This window comes from Alligator mississippiensis, chromosome 1 (assembly GCF_030867095.1).
Source record: "Alligator mississippiensis isolate rAllMis1 chromosome 1, rAllMis1, whole genome shotgun sequence".
Lineage (NCBI taxonomy): Eukaryota > Metazoa > Chordata > Crocodylia > Alligatoridae > Alligator > Alligator mississippiensis.
This window is the reverse complement of record NC_081824.1, coordinates 338,886,043-338,907,111: the sequence shown is the minus strand read 5'-3', so window position 1 is coordinate 338,907,111 and position 21,069 is coordinate 338,886,043. Positions and strand designations below refer to the sequence as shown.

Sequence of the window (21,069 nt, the reverse complement as noted above, 5' to 3'; positions counted from 1 at the left end):
ATCTGCACAAAGTTGTCATTAACTCCTACTAAGTATCTCTGTCAAAATAGATAACTGCTACTTCTTCACCCACAGCTCTTCCTTACTGCTCCCCCTTTCCAAAGGAGGGAAAGTAGCAGAAAATAAGACTCCTACACATACCTTTCTAGAACTGGTCTTTTTACCCATTTATGGGGTGAAATCCTAACTCTCCTCAAAGGCTGGGAACCAGTGAAGAGCAGGGAAGGTGGAGATGAGTCTTATGTGAAAGGGAATAATTTCCTCAGTGGTTTAAATGCCATCTTCCTACATCTATACTCTAAAGCGCACACTTATCTGCTGATTATAGTATGCTAAGAACCAACTGGCATCCACAGTCCCACCAGAAAAGTCCTCTGTTAAACTCATCAGTCAGAGGGCAAAAAGGTTTTTACTTGCACTGTACTAGAAACTACCAGTTGGGCTTTGAATGTATTGCTTTAAAATCCAGATAAGACAGCTGCCACATTTTACAAACTATTTTACTGAGGCATGTTTCACAAAATACAAAGGTATAACAAAATTTAAATATTCTCTGTAAGTTGCAATTTAGTTTCATTACAGCTCATGTATTGAGTTGAGATAGGTTCAGTGTATAGAAGCATCTTTTAAAACAGGAATTCCCTAGCACCAGCATGGAAAAAACATGTTGTTTTGATTCTCAAGCATCTCTCAGAAAATTGCTCTTCTTAACAAAAACTTGATATATGATAAACAGACCCAAATTTTGTATAATGTGAACTACTATTTTTTTAAAGCAGAGTATTATCAGCCACTTCCATGTTAAAGAATTACTGTTTAAAAAGGATGGCTTAATTAGCCTTTATTTCCATAATTACTGATTATATGGGGTTGTTTAGTTCTGCCAAAAGAAATCAACTGATTAAAAGTATTCACAAAACATCAGCAGGAACCTCAGTTTATAAAGGCTAACCAAGCAATTAATGCTTTTCTAAAATACACAATTATAAATGTTTCTAATAAAACCTATGGATTTTTCACCCTCCATAGCTAAATATGGGGACAGCTGAGGAAAAAATTTGCATCAAATGAGAGGATGCAAAGAGTTCTGTCAAACAAGCCTTTTTCGTTTGCAGATCCTTTATCAAAGTATAAAATTTTAGTCTAGAAAAATAAGTATGATTGTATACAGTTATTTGTGCTTGGAGACTTAAGAGGAAAAGCACTGGCCATTCAAATAGCACAGGCCTTACTACAGATGAAGATGCTCCTTAAAACCATTTTTCTTTTAAACTTATAACTTAACTAGGTGCAAAAGTATGGTAGCTAACATAAGAAGCAGGATGGTCTATCCACACTTAGTTACTGGCCAGGGACTGATGAATAGGTGGCTGGAAACAGCGCACATGTTCCACTGGTGTACTCTCTCCATCACCAGACTTCAAATACTTGTCCAAAATAGCAATTATCTCATCATTCAGGATCTGGAACTTGCGGATTCTCTCAACCATTTTCTTCAGAGGCTGTAACATCAAGCACATTCAAGAATGAATTTCTGAGATACAAATCCTTGATCAGTCTTTGACAAAAAGCCATGAGTTTTTCTGGTTGGGCTCAATCAGATCAACTGGCATTTTTGCTTTTAAAGATGCACTCTGCTTCTCAAAACTGGGCCTGGAAAGCCTTATTTTGCTTCAACCTATACACACACAGATGAAATGACCAATTTCTGCATTTGATTCTAAACTGAGCTAGAACCTTAACCCTTAGCAAAGGGCACTGGTACTTCTGAAAAGAAGATGGATTCAATTCTGAACATGTTAGTCTAAAAAATAGTGGTTACAGCTGTAGCAAGCTTAGTACAAATGACTGATTTTTCCTTTCCTTGCTGTAAGTGTAACAGGTGCCTTCAACCTACCACATTCTTGATGACCTCATCTTTGCCGTCATGCTTTTGTACTTTCAGTAAGTGGTAGCAGAAATCCAGCACATCAAAGCGACGCTGCTGTCCCAAAAGCACAATGATCATACATCCAGCCCAGTGCAATCCATCTCCAAAGCACTGTCTGTAATAGTACAAGGGCCAGGAAAGTTAGAGAAATTTCATTTAAGACTCTGGAAAAGTTAAACAGCCAAATTTTTCTTTTTGTAAGGTAACAAAACATACCCAGGGTACAACCCTACCTAAAACATTTTCCAGGCTGAGGTTTAAGCCCCACAACATTCAGTCATTCTCTGTGCCATTAGCAATAAGCAGAAAAGAGAGGTGGATGCTGAAATACTATAGTTTTAAGTGATTCCTAAAATGTTTGTTCACCATGACACATCGGCACCATGGCTTTCACATTAACCAGTGCCACACAAGCACTTTAATTTGGCCCTTAACAGAGCAAAGGTTGCAAGCCTCCTAAGTCTTCTCCCTTAACACATATTAGCCAGTGATAGGCAAATGACAGCTCCAAATCATACAGAAGTAGGGCCTGAAGGGACCTTCACAGGTAATCTAATCCAACTGCCTGCCTGAGGCAGGATCATCCCTATCCAAACCATATAAAAATCCATAATCTAACCCAGGGGCGGGCAGTTATTTCAGGCTGAGGGCCACTTACTGAGTTTTGGCAAGCCATCGAGGGCTGTGTGACAGGCAGTCGGGGGCAGATTAATATTAATTTTCTAAATTTTTTAGGGGCCCCCCAGCCAGATAGAGTGGCCTGGCAGGCCACATCTTGCCCACCCCGATCTAACCTCTTAGTAAAACTATGGTCAACCCTGACACAACACAAGACATAACACAACAACATACCACAGGTAAAAAAATCTAAAAACTGGAGAACTGAAGTCTACAGGGCACTAGCTGCTAAATGCTAGTTCCTGTTTCTATAATCTACAGGCTGTAAAGTAAATACTTGTTACAGCTATTTGTCTTAGCACCCAGTTATTTCTGAGCTCTGTACCTGTAGTGATTAGCATAACTGGCATTGCCAGATGTGTGCTAGGACTTCTCTGCTATGGGCCCATTCATTATATGCTGGAAGTATGTGAAATAGATGGTTAACAAATAATTGGTGTTTGTCTGTTAACAGCCCCTCCCAGGACAAGCAGTGCTTTCTCTTGCTCTCTAAGATAAATGAGCAAATGCCACCGTTATGTTTTGCATCCCTATTCATTTGCAGAGATACAAATTAAATACTTTGAACAGGTGCACAATTAGCAGACAGTGATACGTACTCCACAGTGAACTCGTGCGTTCCCACAGGAATACAGTACACAAACTGCATCGCGCTCCAGAGACGGTGAAATTCCACACACTCATCCACGTGCATTACTCCATTGCTGGGCAGGGGCCCACGCCAGATTGGGTCATCCAGGAAGGACCGAATCCTAGTTAAGATGACCTCAAACATTGATAGACCACAGCACAGACGTTCCTTGGTCAGCAAGTCTCCTTCCCTGGCTATTGCAATTTGCTAAAATTGAAAAGAAACAGAGTTAATAGACTAAAACAGAGATTTCGTTGGGTGTAGGGTGAGCGTCGTTTCTGTTTGGCAACCCCTACCTGTCTCTCACCTGCTGACTACCTCAGTTTACACTTTCACTGCCTGGCTTTCTATACTGGCCTCTGGCTTCTTTACTATTACACCCAGGAAGGGCACAGACCAACTGCAGACACTTCCTCAGCCCGAAGAAGGGTGTTTGTACCCAAAAGTTTGCAAAGAACAATTTTTCCAACTATTTGAGTTGGTCTAATAAAAGGGATTGGATTTACCCAAAGAACCTTGTCCATTTCTGTTTGGAGGCTTTCTACTAGTCCAGAATGGAGCTCTATGGGGGTGGCAACCTGATTTAATAAATGGATGGAGGAAAAGCGCTCTAAGAATTTACCATATGTCCCAGCTCCCAGACTGTGCTGTACCTTGGGGCAGACAGGAAAGTGTACAGCACGTTACTCAAACATGAAGTAGTCTTGCTAGTCTGGTCAGCAGATGAAACATTTCTGGTTTAAGTAATGCTTTTTGGCTTTGTTTCTTTCACGTAAGGAAATGAATTGTCCTCGGTTCAAAGCAAAGACAAGTCAAAAAGCACCAACAATGGAATATTTTCCCCTCACCCTCAGATCAGGAGCACCTTTAAAAGGCTATTTGAGTAGAAAGGCTGGCCACTTCTGGGCTGCGCTGACCCTGGACCTATCCTTAGCTCTGTAGGTTTCTTTTTGGGGGGCTGAATTCAAGTCAGACAACAGAGCTGGAGTGTTCAGTTTTCAGCTGGCTGGCACAAGTGATGGTCCCTGCTTTTGCTTTTAAGAGTGCTGGCATTCGAGGCTGATAAGCTTTCAAGTTGGCACTAATGGATCCATACCAAAGCAAGCAACTGAGATTCATAGTAATCATATAAAGTCACACATTGTCAGCTGCCTCTTGGAGCTCAGCAAACCTTATTTACTTTACATTTGACCATGCCGGTGCCAGTCCCCCATATTCAGTTGAACTGGCTGTCAACTGATTAAGTTAACAAGGAATGAAACGCATGCTAGGATGAGTGAGGAGTGTCTGACACTGCAATAGCAGCTCAGTAATGGGCTTAGAAAAGGAAGCACATTCTCTTTTTTATCTTTTCAAGGAGGCTCAGATCAAATGTAATAGCTGGTTTTCAAAGAGGGTCTAACGTTATCCAATGTGTTCAATGATACATAAGAGAAATTATTTTTGTTAAAATGTCAGACAGGACAGTCAATTGCTTTTGGCAGAATTTAAGCTAGGAACCCTTGGGGTACAGATGCTCTGCTTTAGCCATTACAGCACACAAGGCGGCACAGGCAGACGTCAACACCACAGTCCTCTCCCAAAACTTGAAGCATCCCCTTTCCCGCCTCATTTCAACAATAAGATAATTGGACAAGGAAACCATAGGCCATCTTTATTTATTAGAGGCCCCTAACACAGCTATGACCTTTGTGAGGATCTTATGTTTCTTAGGTTCTGGGATCATTACCTGTGGTGTTCCTAGTCTTTCAATCAGAGGAACAAGGTGGAGTGGAGCATATTTTGATTCTAGTCTCTTCATTTTAGCATCAAGTCTTTCACCCTCTAAAAGGCAAAAAAGCAAACAAAACCAAACAAGACTTTACTTCTTCTAACCGGGAAGTGTACTATAAAACAACAAAAACTGTGGTGCAGAAATCAGTTATCCTTATTAGAGTTTGCTTTTGTCACAGAAGGGAAATCTTTGTACAGCTGTTCCTTTCAGAGGGGATCTACTTCAGAATAGCTTCCTTTTTCTTCAGTAAGCTGTTATTTGATACACAGGTGTACGGTATTAACAGTGCTATTCTGTACCTCCAAATTTAAGGTAACTGCATGGCCACAAGCCAGTGGTGAGATGCATTTAGTTAGCACAGTAACTAGATTCCACCTTCAGAATAAGACTCTAGTATGCTGTCTCCAACACTGGTTTCCACATGTAGTTAGCCAATTAAAAGCATGCTTATCATAGATAGACCACTTCCTCCAGAGGCTGGAGTTATAATGAAGGTGGAATTTTATGTATAGCAAGGCTTAAAAAAAAGCAGTATTCGCCCACTCACCACTGGGGAGTAGGAAATGTTCTCTGGCGAGTGGGTGCGTAACATTTGCAGCAATCTGGTTAGTTTTATGGCAGCTTACAGGGAACCAAGCAGCTGCAGCGCACCTGAAAAAACGTACATTTCACCTTGTAACTGATGGGAACCCTATGGGCAGAGGCCCAGACAAATCAGTGCTGCTGGCAGCAGCAAAAGGACAAGGAAAGAGGAAGACCAAAAAAATAAGCAATTATAGAAGAAAGTGGTGGTGAAACGGAAGAAACAATTCAGCAAGCGGTCACCACCATGATCCCCGTCTAGCTTTAAGCATGCAAAAAGCTGTGGGGATCACTGGGGGCCAAAGTCAGATTAGGAATATTGTTCTCTAAGTGTCCCAGCCCCAAACAGATTTGGTAAGCTTGCAAAATCAGGGCTGCTGTGAAAGGTGGAACCCAATGGGAGACAAGCAACCTCCAGTTATGTCTGCCACTGGGAATGAAGCAGCACTGGGTATCTCATTGTGTTGCCTCTGCATTTGCTCACTCCTGACATCATTTGCAGTGGGCACCTACAGATGATTAGTAGGCCTAGCTGCCTCTTATTCATTGTTCTGCATGTTTTTCAAGCCTGCAAACACTGGAGTTTGCTGTCATTGTTACGCAGACACAGCACTACCATGAAGGAAGTTTCAGAACAATTCATTCACCAGCTAAGGCACAACACAGGGAGAAATAAATGCTGACAGAAAACAGGTCACCACCCCCGTACCTTTGACATGAATCCTTGGCAGTATGTTCTGAAATGGTGCAGCATGCAGCAGGTCACACACTTCCTCCAGGGACTAGGACAAGAAAGGGCAGAGTGTTTAAAGACCAAAGAAAATATAACATGGAATACCCAGAATGCCAAAATCTGCTTTAAATCCATGCTGGCATTTCCAGTATTTATTATTAAAACAGCAGAGGGCACCAAGCCTCCACTGGTGGCCAGAACAAGCATGTACTGCTCTGGTCTCTTCATAGAATCGCTTAATGACCATTTGGCTTTTGCAGGTTACGTTGGATTCAAACAAGCTACAGCAACTCTACTCCCACCCAAAGCTGGCAGCTGTTAAAGGACAGAGGATATTTATTGAAAAGACCAATGGAGAATGACTAATTTCAGTGTTAAAGTGACAGACAGATCCTGTGTAGACATACAGAAATGTGAACAAAGCAGTGAGTCATGCTTTTATTTTTACCAGTGCTGTTCCCATAACCCATTCTCACATCAGGGCCATCTCCCTGAAAGGAAAAGGCTGAGATGCAGGAGTAATGGCAGGCTTTTGGCCTAGAGTCATTTCAAATTTTGTTTAAAAAGGCCAGGAATCCAGATCTGTTTCCAGAAATCCTTGTATATTTCCAGCAAATGGAGGGGCCAAAACCAAGGTAAGGGCTATTACCATTTGAGACTCCTCAAGAGGAAAAAAGAAAGAAAGAAAAAAGAGGAACATTTTTTACATCCAATAAGCATTAAAAGGATTTTATAGTTTCTAGAGAGGAAAGAGAAAGCCATTATCTGACTTATCAATCAAACACAAGAAAACCTACAGTTCTTCCCAGGAAACTATTTAGCATGCCCACAAAGACTATGAATGTTTAACTCATGAATTTTTAACTCTGTCAAGCCAATAAGGTTGTGGTGGTAATGGCAGTGGAAGTGGTGCACCTTCATATGACAGCAGCCGAGAAGCCCAGTTGGGACTGGTCACAGTACACAGGAAAGAGACAATCCCGGAGGACTTAGTTTCCAATACGCAAGGCCAAGGGAGGATAGGGGGCAGAGAAATGTTGCTGCTGCTTCCCAAGTGCAACACACACGCACACACATCAGGGGCTCCTGCCAACATCTCCTCTCCTGCTTATGGCATACAACTGATAACAAGCTGAGGTAGAGATTGTCAATGAGCCATGCATGGTAGAGATCATCCTCAAATCAAGGGCTTACTGCTGACAACCAATAAGCAAGCGCATGGAAGAAAGAACTGGCCTGCCACTGTTACCAGTGACAGGGTGTGTGATTTTGTTTTTTGGTGGAAGCAGAAGTACAACAACAGGTGGGGTAAGATGGTAAGCGAGCAAAGAAAGGGTGACACTGATGGAGAACAGTCAGAACACATCATGTCCCAGGCCATAAGCAGCAAGCAGTTTTGCAGGCATCGTGGCAGGAGGCCAGGGCTCTCCAGCTTCTAGACAGTGGGAGAAGCGGGGGGGACGCACATACCCTGCAGGCTGCAGACCTTGGGGGCTGCACACCCCACGTATACCACAAACAACTGCATGCGCAGTGCAGCCTCCCCCCTTGGCCATGCATGTAGTATAAGCAAACCAGCCCCTCATCAGGGAGGCAGCCCACGTCTCCCTGTTGTGTATGCAGTGTCCTCCTGCTGCCCCGGCTCTGCTCTGTCCCTCAGAGCGGAGCAGAAGCCAGAGGAGGAAGGGCAAGCCTAGCGATCCCAGCTGCTGCAGCTGCAGGAGTGATGGAGGGCCAGATAGCGGGGAGACTAAGCGGTGCAGGGCACTTGCTGCAGGAAGCAGCTGGCAGTTACTTTATCAGTCAAGAGAGGGATGGTGTGGCCAGAACAGAGAACCAGTGACGCTCTTCATGGCTGCAATAATCAAGGCCAGCAAAGACAACATTTTAGCTGAAGGAGTAAAGAGGAAAGGCCAAAACTCTTAAGATGTCCTTTAGGAAGCGGCAAGTTTTGGACACAGCCTGAAGGCAAGTCTAGGGAGAGAGCAGAATGGCCACCCCCAGGTTACAAGCTGGGTTCCTCCAAGAACAATGGCGGTGTCCACTGTGATTGAGGAAGGAAAGTGGACAACTGGAGGAAACTACCTAGTGCCAGATTTATCTCAGCTGCACTTAAGACAACAAGTGGAAATCCAAACAGACAGAGGTACTGAGTTAGATGTATGACAGGGCAGCAGCAGATTTGTTGCTCTTCCATGAGGAAGGTAGCCAGAGCTGTGCTTGTAGGTTCACTAAAAAGATTTCAAGTGAGAGATGGAGAGGGCAGGGCCAAAGATGACAAGTAAGGGGCCCCACAGAAAAGCAGGGGAAAAAATAATTCATTAAATGAGATAGTGTAGCAGCAGCTGAGAATGGGAGAAGAACCGTGAGAAAACAGATGAGAAACCCTCATGAGAAGTCATGGAAAACAGCTGATAGGCGTTTCCATCTTTTGTGGCTGCAACAATAGCCTACACACGATGCCAGCTGCATCTGTCAAATGGATCGTGTACAGTTCAGGTCTACAAATGTACTGTGGAATTACAGAAAAAGAACAGGCTACTGACCTGAGAGCTGGAAACCTACATACTTCTGAAAGATGCTTAAAATCAAACAGCCACAAAGCCCAAAACAAGATAAAGCTGCCAGAAAGGTAATGACAGAATCATACAATGTTAGGGTTGGAAGGGACCTCAGGAGGTATCTAGTCCAACCCCATGCTCAAAGCAGGACCATCTTCAACTGTATCATCCCAGCCAAGGCTTTGTCTACTTAAGTCTAAAAACCTTTAAGAATTAGGGGTGCACTGATAGAGAATTCTTAGGCCAATAGTGATGGCTGATTTTTAATGAGCCATATTGGCTGATACTGATCCGATTCCAATATACAGCAGGGCAGCTTGGAGAGCAGCATCCAGTCAGTAAGTCTGTTGTGGGAGAAGGGGCAAGGGGAGAGGGAAGAGGTAGGGGGGCAGATCGAGGCCCACACAGTGAGGGAGGGAGTGGGACTGGGGCAGTGGCAGAGTGGAGGGCGGAGCTGCAAGTGGTTTGTCCGGGGGGCATGCGGAGAGGCTGCTGCATGCAGCCCTGGAGGGCATGAGGGGTATGTGCCCCCAGATGTGTGCATGGGGCAAGGATGGGCTGCCACTGCAGGCTGGGGCCGGGGCTGTGCTGGGCTCTTCCCACACCCCTGGTTGGCCACGTGCCCCTGCTTGGGCCAGAGTCACTCCCCGGACAAGCAGCTTGCAGCTCAGTCCCATGACCTGCCCTGACTGTACAGCACCTGCCCTTGCCCCAGCCCTTGCCCCACTCCTTCCCTCACAGCTGGGGCCTCAACCTGCCCGCTCCCATGCCCCTTCCCTTGCAATGGACTTACCAGCTGGACCTGGCTGCTCTCCACACTGCCAGGCTGTACTCCTGGCTGCCTGCGTGCATTTATCAGTGGCATTATCAGCCACATCAGCCAAAAAAAGCCGACTGCCGATACAGTCAATTTTCCTTATATTGGTGCCGATCCCATACGGAACTGATGTAAGAATCAAGGTTTCACAAGCGCTCTGTGTAACCTGTTCCAGTGCTTTACTACCCTCCTCATGAGAAAGTTTTTCCTCATGTCTAATCTAAACTTCCCATGCTGCAACATGATAAAGGTGCGTAGCGACAGATCACCATTTCTCCTGTTTGCCCTGTTCACAGATTTTGCATTTTATGTGCTATGCATCTGTCAGCACATTAAAAAGCTTATACAAGAAGAATTCAAGGATTCAAAACCTAGGAAATATTCTTGTTCTCTCCCAGTTCTTCCTCATTTTCTGATTCCCTCTGCTCACTTGCATCCTCCCTTTGTTCTGGCTACCTAGGCTTCTCCCTTGCAGGTTCATTCCTTCCTCCCTGCCCTATCTGGCTCTTGCTAAGGCCCCCACTCAAGCTGTTCCTCCTTTTACATATTACCTGAGGACCAGCCAAAAAAAAGAATATTAAATGCAGGAGAGAGCCCAGACACAGCAGAGTTACACTTTTTGTAGGGATCAAGCATACACAATCCAACTGTAATACATGCACTGCAAAGGGCTGGACCACACTCTGCAGAGATGCAATTTTTAAATAATTTAGCTGCCAAATACCAAGAGGTCTGTCTCTACTGAGACCACAGGAACTAAGATTTTTCAGAGACTTAACTTTCCAAAACATGGGGTGGGACCTTTTTATAGGGACCAAAAAAGAGCACACATCTCGCACCAGGACAAGCTTGCCAAATTTCAAGTCTCTGCTCTAAAACTTAGAGGCCTTATTGCTTCTTGATGTTACTATTACTGGATTTTATTTGCCCTAATTATCTTCTCAGAAATAGTTCAACCAATTTAGCCAAAGTCTTAAGAGAAAAATTCAGCCTCAGGCAAATATCTAGCATGGAAGATTTTGGTCAAAAGAGTTTAAACTTGGAAGAGTTATGAATGAAAAGAAGGTCCTATAATTTAAAATGCCAAGCGACCTTAACTGTAGGTGTCCTTACTTGTGCAGTCCACATTTTCCCTTTTTATAGCATCTTCCACACAAACGTTACAAAACAGAAGCTCATTTAGCTTCACAACATCCTTAGGTCCTTATGTTACAGTCAAAGAAAACAAACATGATGAAGACTGGCTTGGTCACATAGCCCACGTAGAGCTTTGGCCCCAATCTCCTGAGAACAGAGCCAAGTTCTTTTTATTCCCCAGACCGTACGTCACAATATAAGGTACCTTTTTAATTAACTCTCCTGAAGCCCTCCAATAGCAAAAAAAGAAGTGCGTCTACTTTCTGTCGCAGCCTTGACAAGCACTTCATCATTTTGCTGATGCTTAATGACGACCTTGTGTTCCAGTGTGTCCTCAATGAGTATCTAGGAGTGAACTGCTAAAGTCTGTTATGCTAGTTCATTCTGTTCTTAGTTAAATATAGAACCATATAAAGTCTAAACACACTACAGTTTGTGTTTCTGATTAGAAAAAGCACCTCATTTTCTTCATGATCTATGTATGATTAGTTATTCCAACTCCCTATTTAAAAGACACATTCCATACCTGCTCTCACCTTAGTTTTGCTAATCTGGCAAGATCTGAACTTCAGGTGTTTCAAAATATAAGGATGATCCATCAGGAAGTAACACGGAAACCAAAAGGTAGTTAGCTGTGTTAGTCTGAGGTCAGGCAAAAGGCAGGGTAGAGGTGCATCTTACAGACTTAAGGACCACACTATGTGCCCAATTTCTATGCTACAGTCACAATATACTGCTCCAACATAACGTTCTTGCTGTTTTTCCATTCCTGAGAGGCACTCGGATTCGATGACAATACAAGACCAGAACAACTGCTCTAAAGAGAAATAGTGCTACTACATGTCCTCTGCAGTAACAAAACGTGAGATGTAACGGTTTAACTGAGCGTCCTTGTGTAGTTTACTGAAATCTATTGAAACTGGATGTAAAAACTCAAGAGCTTAAGAGAAAATGAAAAACACTACAATTGAGAGTCCTGTTTCTTGGTAAGTGATGGGGTCATAGTAGGCAGATGGAGAGACAGTGCTCCTCATTCCTGATCTGATGATTATTTCCTCTTTTCAGTCCAAAACAGATGTATTATCCCTGTCTCCCTCTTGCTTCCCCACCCTACTTCTTTAAGTGCATTTGCTGGAGCACTAAGTAATTACCCATTATGAAGACCAGATGCACAGCCAGGTCTCCCTTTCAGGGGCACTGTCAGAGCAGCGCAACTGATACTCTCTTCCTCAAGGCCTGACCACTGTTCACAGCGTCCTTTCCTTGAGCATTAGAGCTCTGTTACACCAATCTTATTTTTGTAGCCAAAAGATCTTTCTCCCCAGAATGAGTCTCTTTACTACAGGGAATCTTCAGTTCCCTGCAGGGAAAATTCAAACTCTAAGTCAGTGGTTTTAGTCTGTGACAAGTGCTATCAAACCTTTTGGGATACACAATGTTTTCCAACAGCATTTAGGTACCTACCAGGCTCTGTTCAATGAGCAGACAGAAAAGCACAGCATTTCCCACCTCCCGCAAATTCTGGAAACACACCGTCTTCAGTTCTGCATATTCAACAATGTCCTTCAGCTGATGGTGGAAAAATTCCAGGATACCTGAGATCAAAATGAATAAATAATGTGTGAGGAATCAAAGCCAACTATTCCAGTAGTGACCACACACAGAGCCATTAACTTACTGAGCTTAAATGTTAAGAGGCCCTGGTTATGTGAATAAAGTCAAAGGAATCAGGACTTTTGTCCTGCTCTCCAAAAGCAATACAGCAGTTTTATAACAAGCAACATTTCATGAAAGACATTTATGCTAATTACCTCTATTGACTGCCCTGGTGCAGTTCCACTGTGACAACTGCATTGACATTGAGGGATATCTGCGCAGCTTATTGTGTTGGACTATTTGTGTACTTGGCCTTAAGATAAACTAACTGAGCCATATTTAAGAATATTCAGAAAAAAAGGCAAAATACATTAAAGCTAGTGATGACCTTTAGAACTCAGATAATTTGTGCAAATTAGAAGTTTCCAAGGGTTTTGCAGGGAAGGACATGGTATGTTAGTTGGGGAAAGGGGCTCCCGAGGAAGGAAGATGCAACAGGACCCTTGTTTGCTATCAGTCCTGCCTGGGCTTCCTGTTTTTGATGCTATTCCTGACCCCAGGGTGCACTTCACTCAAAAAAATCGCTGTCAAGTCCCAACCAGGAAGGAAGCAATAGGACGCAGAGGGCTGAGGAGATGGAGAATCCTTTTTGGAGAGTGCTGTCAGCTTCAGATTAATGCCAGTGGAAGAAGAAAACTGCAGTACTGCTCTGAGAGAGAAAATGAAGGTGCTGTGTGTGGCCTGGGGCTGAAGTGGACAGCAGAAAAAGAGGGAGAACCAGGATGTATCAAACTCCTCATTGGCTGGCTGAGGAAGAATTCAGCTGAGTAGAAATTCAGCTCCTATTTCTAGCATAATTTTTCACAAAATAACAGACAAACAAAAAAACCTCCATCTCAAGAAGATTCTTGAGTTCAATCATACAAGGCAGTGTAAAGTTCCTGAACAGCAAGCTAAAGCAGCAACATCACTTATGTGAATTATAGAGTTAAATGGTGCTCTCCCTGTACATCTGATTGAGTATTATCCTACTTTGATAGTAAATGACATGGAACAACAAAAAAGGCAAGCAGTAAGACTTCCCAGGCATCCTTTGAGATCCCCGTGACCTGTACTAAGTTAGCAGTTTGGACACAGGATGGTGCAATCCATTACTGATGCTGGAGACAGAGGTCATGCACTTACTAAACCAATCTCCCTGAATGAGAAAATCACACATGCAAATGTAGGACCAAGCACCACTCAAGGTGCAGGATATGGCCAGCCTAATGTTACCTCTTTCAACATTTTTCTGACTTAACAGGTCAGTCAAACATATGATTCATTCTGTTAAAAACAAAAGAGTGCCCTAACAGGACATGGCCCTTTCACTGAAGCACTGCCCCAAAGAAGATAAAAACTACATAAGGGAAGAAGAAAAAGAGTAGAGAGTCAGGACTTAAATACCCTAAAGATGCCCCAGTACAATAAAAGTTCTGATTATTATAAATTAAAAATGAAATGATGTAAGAGGAGATCATCACACAAGGGTGGACACCAGTAGTTTTGAGGGCAAAGAATGGGCTTTCAGAAGGGATTCTTCAATGGAAACAAACAGGATGTCCATTCAGGTGCAGGGGGAAGAGAGATAGTAGCATGAAATACAGGGAACAAGGTGAGAAGAGCAGGCATAAAGGGGATGAGACAGAGGAGCTGTAGACTCAGGCCCAGTTGTACCACCGATCTCACATAAATTAGGCTACGGAACCAGAAGTTTACAGCGAAAGACAGGAATGGTGTCAGCCAACACAACTTTCTGGAAAAAGGTCCTGGCAAAACAAACCCAATTTTACTTTTTGATAATATCATAAAATGCGATTGGTGAGGATATCTGCAGAGACTCAAACTTTTGTATGATGCCTAAGTATGTTATTAAAGGGAAAAAAAAATAGCATTACACAATACCCAAGTAGTCACCTCACCAACAAGAAAAAGCAAGGCCACGTTTCCAGAAACAAATTATGATGGACAGAACAAGAGTGGGAGGCCATACCCCGGAAAGCTCTGACACTGAAAAGGATTCACGAGTGACAGTGGTCAAGGTGAACTCCAATTCAACACAATGACTAGAAAAATAGTGCAATCCATGGATGGGTTTAAAGAGCAGTGATCAGGAATCAGGAGGTCAGTTCTAATGCCTCCGTGTATTGCAAGACCAATGCAAGAATATCCTGTACAGCTCAGGTGGTTCTTATTTTGAGAAGGAGGTAGAAGAATTAGAGATGGCAGAGAAAAAAAAATAAAGCTTTATTTTTTTTAAAGAAGAAAAAAGCAGACATTGCCTTTATGCTACAGCAGCACAAAGCCCAAGCAAACAGACATCCATGCCCCTTGTCGCACCACAAATGTCCAAAACTTGTGGTTGTGACAATAGGTAGTAAGCTTTTGTGCAGCTTTTTTGCAGCAGACATCTGTTTGCTTTATTGTGGGAGAGTGCAGGCAGCCTAGAGCAGCCCTCATGCTCCAGCTGCCCCAGGCAGACACTCCCAGGATTTCCAGGGCCCGATCCTGCATGTCCTGGAAACTTCCCTGCAGGGTTTCTCCCACTTGCAAAGGCATGGCCTAAGTCAAAGTCCGGCAGCAAGATGCACGTTCCTGGGGATTCCTGGACACACTTCTGCAACAGGAGAACATAGGGCTCTCCCTTTTGTAGTGCTCTCACAGGATTTGGTCCCTGAAACCCCGGAAACAACAGCGCCCAACCCTGTGGCACAACCAGCAACAGGGCTCTCTAATTTATGAGATAATGGTATCATAAGAACCAATAACAGGAAGTTAAAGCCAGATCATTTTGCCTCATTTCCCATTTAAGCTTACTTGTGAACGTGATTAAGCCTTGAAAAACTTTCCAAGGCGAGTAGCGGAATTTCCAGCATTTTGTGCAGTATTTCTACACGGCCCAAGGCAGTGGTGTGCCGAGACACCTAAGCCAGCTCTGGTACCAAAAGCAGTATTGCCAGGTTGGCGTGACACTCCATTTGAGCTAACGCACTCTGCTTCTCAGCAGAATTAACTAACCCAGGAAAAATCACTGTACAAAAATCAAGCTAAATTGCTTCTGCTACCTGCAGCAGCTCTGAATGATCTGCTGCAGGTATTTCTGTGGTCATGACCTCAGGCTGTATAAAAAAAAGCCTTAAGCTCCAGAAAAACTGCTTAAGAGAAGTGGTAGAAGGCATGGCCTGGGATGCAAGAACTTAAGCCCACTTCCAAGAACTCAGGCCAATGTCCTGACCTAGTCCTTTTTCAACCTAGAGAAAAGTAAACAGAACAAGAGATCATCAGTCACCTTACAACCCCATCAGACCAGGTGCTCCCATACCCTGCCAAGATCCATGACCATGGGTTTAGCTTCTACACAGAGCTGTCTGCAGCTGAGCCTGCCCGTCCAGAGGCTATTCAACACCTGCACAAGGGCCTCCCTCAACTCTCCATGTCTGTTGCTGACAAGCTTGAACAGAAGCCAGCCTTGGCAAAAATGACCACTGCTGTTGAAGGCCTCACCATGGGGAAGGCATCAGGTCTTGACAGATTACCCAAATTCTGCAAGACCTTTTGGCTCCTCCTCAGCCTGGACATCCTGCACGTCTTCTAGGACAGCATCAGTGATGGGATCATGCTGGTCAGCTGCCAGTGAGCAGCAATCATGCTGCTTCCCAAGAAAGGAGATCTCGGTAACATGTAGAACTGGCAACCAGTATTGTGTGCCTGTGTACCAATTACAAAATCCTAACCAAAGCCATGACTAACCGGCTCGGTGTAGTCCATTGTTGGCCCCAAACAGAGCTACAGTGTACCTGGAAGAACCACCCAGGAAAATCCATTTCTGCTACAATGACATGCCGGCAGCTATGAAATACTTTGGCCTGAACGTTGGCCTGGTCTCCCTGGATCAAGAAAGATCCTCCAATTGGTCAACCACAATTTCTTATTCTGGACTTTGAAAGCCTTTGGTTTGAGGCCTGTATTCTCCCTCAACCATCCAGATCCTGTACCAGGATACCTTCAGCTTCCTGCAGGTGAACGGAGAGCTATGTGCTCTGCTCCCAGTACGCAGGGGTACCCAGCAAGTCTGCCCTCTTTCCAAAATGTTCTATGCCGTCACCATTGAGCCACTGTTCCACACGCTATGGCAGCACTTGATGGGCCTGGTCTTCCCACTGGCCATGACCCCAGCTGCTGGCACTATACTATCCCTTCCCGTGCCAGCAAGAACAGTGATGGGATCTGCTTTGCAATCTCTTCTGGGAAGGCACTGTACAATCAAAGTGCATTATTCCCGTGTCCTCACTACCTGCTCTGATACAACTTGGAGGCAATACCTAGTGGCATCAACACCAGACTGAGCCCAACTGGCCTAATGTACTCTGTACAAGCTACCCATTGCCAAAAGAATTGGTGACCTCCAGAAGCAGCTACTGCATGGGGCCCTGGCCAGGGGTACCTTGGTCCATTTGGATCCATCAGCATCAGCAGCCTGCCCTTACTGTGAGGAAGTAGAGTCTTCCTGGACCATCCCTGGCTGCTGTCACTCTTTGTTGCCTTCAGCACCTTCTTTGGCCTGGACTTGGACTTCTCCAAGACTGTGTATATCTCCTCTTCTGTACTGAACAGCCAAGGGGAGTGTAACCTGCCATCCAATTTCCTGCTGGACCAGGCCAAGATGGTGACTGAAAAACCACAGAAACCAAATCACAAAGGCCAGCTCTGACAGTGCACTCCAACTCTTCTGCTTCCTGGTCTGGGTGCACGTGAATTTGAACACTTCACCTTGCAACAAAATGAGGACTAGTTTGTGTCATGCTGGGCCACTGAGGGAGCCCTCCACAAGGTGGAAGATGGACATCTGGTGCATATAAGGGACATGAGGGAGAGGGATCCAATCTCCGGGGACACGGTTTTTGTTGCTAACAAGTGTTTCAAGCTCAGCTCCTGGGAAGGCCACATACCTCTGCACATTCTCCATTTGTTTTTAATATTTGTATAATAAGGGTTTAAAAAGTTTAAGTCTCTCTCTCAGCTCCTTACACCCAGACCCTCAATCAAGACTTCTGTTTCTTTAATACAGCCCCACTAGACACCAATAAAAACCTATGCTTGCCTCAATGCAAACACCTCTCAAGGTCCAGCCAAATTTAATAGAACGCACAAGAAGAGAGTGTGGTACATGTGTTATAATAAAATCACCCTTCATAAACAGACTTTTAGTTGGGTCCCATTTCATATATTGCTGTCCTTCTCTGGCACATGAAATCAACGGCTCAAAGCTGTGTATTAAATATTTTGGTTTATTTCAGTTAAAACCTATAAGCAAATTAAACACTAAAAGGGTTTTGCTGAAAATATTTCTAATGATGAGTTTGACACGGCACTTAACAATAAATCCCTGAAAGCTTATTAGATTGTTTTGCCAAACAGCGAACTTACATTTAATCTGTCCTCTGGATCTACAATTAGCATGACCATGCGTCACTGAATGCCAGGAATGCGCTTGTTTTTCAGGGCACATCAAGACAGGTTGACAGAAGTAGGTTTTGTACCCGTTTTTATGAATTACTTTGTCCCAGCTTCCTGTAAATTTCTGTGAACTTTTGAAACTGGAGCCCGTGAAGCTGTCAGCAAGAAGACTGAGCACAAAGCCCACTTCCACCATTCCTGTAGCACACGGCCACCCTGCTGGCTCACTGGAGACAGCCCTCCCCAATCCGTTGCATCAGTCTCACTGAGCTGCTAGCAAAAAGCAACAAATTAAATCACTGACTTATAATGGGTGGTTGCTTCAAATCAGGTGGAGGCTTTGTAAACTTTAACCTTGAAAAATCTGTGGTACTGAAACTTTACATCAAAAGTATTAGAAAAATCAATTTACAGAAGCTTGAGGGTAAGGATAGTGATGACAAATTTTACTGTAATATGCCACTGCTGGTAGGGTGGCATATTACACCCTTAATATTCTTCTTACTTAAATTTATGAAAGTACTACATGCAAAAAAGAAAATTAAGGCCCTGATCCTGCAAAAACTTAAACAGGAGGAGAATATTACCATTGTGAATAGTGCAGCTGACTTCCTCAAGATGACTAAAACATTCTTACACAAGTTTTGCAGTTCAGGGGCTAAAACTGTACTTATTAGAAACTTCTTCCATGTCATGAACATTACAAAACACAATTGCTTCATAGACAAAAAATGGTAAGTTATACTTTCAGTACACTCACACAGTTATTGTGAACTTTCATACTGTGGACAACAGTTCAAAAAACAAGGTTCCTAAATCCACTTGGATGTACTTCTAAAAATCCATCCTGAGATACCTAGAATGATTCAAGAACATAAGTGCCACCATTTCCCACATGTAAGCCTTAATGGATGCATATGGCCTGGTCCAAGCATATGTTGCAAGGTGATATCGTTTATAAATATACAGTAATCTATTTACTTATCAGTTTTATAGTTCCTATTTGTGTTGTTCTTTTAGTAATAACACCAAGGCCCTAAGCATGACTTATGCAGAAGCAACAAGCAATCTAAATGCACGCTTCTGGGGGTAGGGAAATCTCTGCATAAAATATACATGCTACTAAGTTAGCTAATTTCTTAGTACATCAGCTTTGGCAGTCTACAATTATAAAAGTGGAAAGTGAGGAACTAGCGTGTTTCAAGATAAATGAAAGCAAAACTATTTTGTAGAGTTTGAGTTTTGGGGGTTTTACGATTGTTTTTTAAAAATCACAGTTTTTATGCACCCTGACCTCCTGGCAGTGCTGTAAGGAACAACCCTACCTGCTGTCAGCAGCTTTACATATGCAAGAAATTACCATTCTCTTCAACTCCTTTACAAAAGTGAGGTCTGGATTCTGGCAGGGGTTCTGGGGCTAATAACAACAGCTTGTTCAAGGGGGGAAAAAAAGAGTGCAGGGGAGGGAAGGAGAGGGAACAATCCCACAGTTGCTGCCAACACTGATGCCGTTGCTCCATTGTGGCTGTGCAAGTCAGGCCACCTGGTCTGCAATTAAAACAGTATTTAATGCACAGTTGATACCAGTACATGCTGATACTAGAAAAGGCAAATTCCACCTATCATACAGGTGGAATGCATCTTGCAGGCTCTTACTGCTCTGCACCACTGCACGCTCCAACAAGGCAAGCAAAACGTTAAAGGAACCACTGCCCAAGGCAGCAGACTAGAGCCATGTGCTGGACACAAACACTAGTCAAGTTCCGGCGAGTGTTTCGTAGATGGAGGTTGGCATCACTATGGTAAAACATACGGTTGTACCATATACAGCAGATTAAATATACACAATAAAGCCAGAACATTTTCCTAGAAACCTAACCCCATGCCTCCAAATCAAATGGTCCTAGGAGTAACAGTTGTATTGAATTGCAGATGTGGTGTGCAATTTTACACCTTTGACAGTGTTTCATTTAAACAAACTCAACAGGCACAATTTTTTAATTACTAAATCACCTGAAGATTCACAGTATCCCCAGGAACAATTATTCGAGACTCTTTTTCAAGGCTGACTGACTCTTTAATTAAATCTTGTTATCCATACAGACATAACAGGGAAGGGTGTGACTTGACTAGACTTATTTAATGCTATTCATACATGTATTGCTTGCATCTATCTGGTTTGCACAGCTTTCAATAGCAAAGTTGGTTTGTTGTAAAATATATCCAGTAAAGTCTACAGGATTAATAAGGGACCAGGCCTCATTCCTGCTTCATGGCTCAGAGATCCCTCGGCTCGTAGGGGAGATGCATTTTAGCTGCATGGCCTGGTTTCCTAAATTTGCTGACAAAGTCAACACAGGCAATTTAAACTGGTTGGATTTCACCATTGGCGGTCACACCTTATTTTCTGTAAAACAATCCTGCTTCATATTGAAAAGTTATGGTCAACTGTTCCCCAAAGATTATAACAAGTCTATCATCTAACAGGTTTTAGGACATAAATCTGCTACCTGTAGTACATTTAAAGCATAGATTAGTGCCATGTCTGATTTTTAAAGGAATTAAGTTGGTTTAGTTGTCTGCTATGATTTACTTTCTGCAGTACAATGCTAATTTACTCATTATGAAGTTAAATCTCTCCTAAAATCCATGTTAAAAAGCCACCTCACAAGCTGGATGCCATAGTATAACCTTTAATTTTATGTTCTCTCTCTTATAGTTATTTTAATACAAACCCAAGGTCTTGATCACATAAATACATACATTTTGCAATCGACTTCAGGAGGACTACTTCCTACATAAAGGGTGAAGTGCATGCACAAGTCTGAGTGATCAAGGCCTATTATACATTACAACCTCTGCACCCTTGTTTGCTTTGTTCACTAAACGAGAAAGCTGTTATTCTCTTTTTTTGTATTTGATAGAGCATTTATTGCCTCACCAAGGCTCTTTAGGATTTTCATCTTATGAAAACACTATTTCAATTTCTGCTTTGTTTTCTCAACGGGGATTAGAATAATTTTTATTCCCATCCAATAAGCGCATGCCTTTGAAGGCCATCTCCAAGGCAATCGGCTTTCAAATAGCCTTATTGAAATTCTTGAGATTTCACTGCAGAAAGGAAAACTAAAGTT

The 21,069-nt window shown here is 43.3% G+C and overlaps 1 protein-coding gene across 2 annotated transcripts in view; it reads right to left on the bottom strand.

Annotated features, from left to right (window-relative positions):
* Positions 1 to 482: 482 nt before the first annotated feature.
* The window catches only part of CYFIP1 (cytoplasmic FMR1 interacting protein 1), a 136,268-nt gene continuing 115,681 nt past the window's right edge, over positions 483 to 21,069 (bottom strand). For both annotated transcript variants that reach the window (XM_019485122.2, XM_006276205.4), the window contains exons 26-31: positions 12,308 to 12,438; positions 6,305 to 6,377; positions 4,969 to 5,063; positions 3,208 to 3,446; positions 1,898 to 2,045; positions 483 to 1,502 (exon numbers count right to left, since the gene is read on the bottom strand). In XM_019485122.2, coding sequence (XP_019340667.1) covers positions 1,338 to 1,502; positions 1,898 to 2,045; positions 3,208 to 3,446; positions 4,969 to 5,063; positions 6,305 to 6,377; positions 12,308 to 12,438 — 851 coding nt within the window. In that variant the 3' untranslated portion in view covers positions 483 to 1,337. The remainder of the gene's footprint in view (positions 1,503 to 1,897; positions 2,046 to 3,207; positions 3,447 to 4,968; positions 5,064 to 6,304; positions 6,378 to 12,307; positions 12,439 to 21,069) is intronic.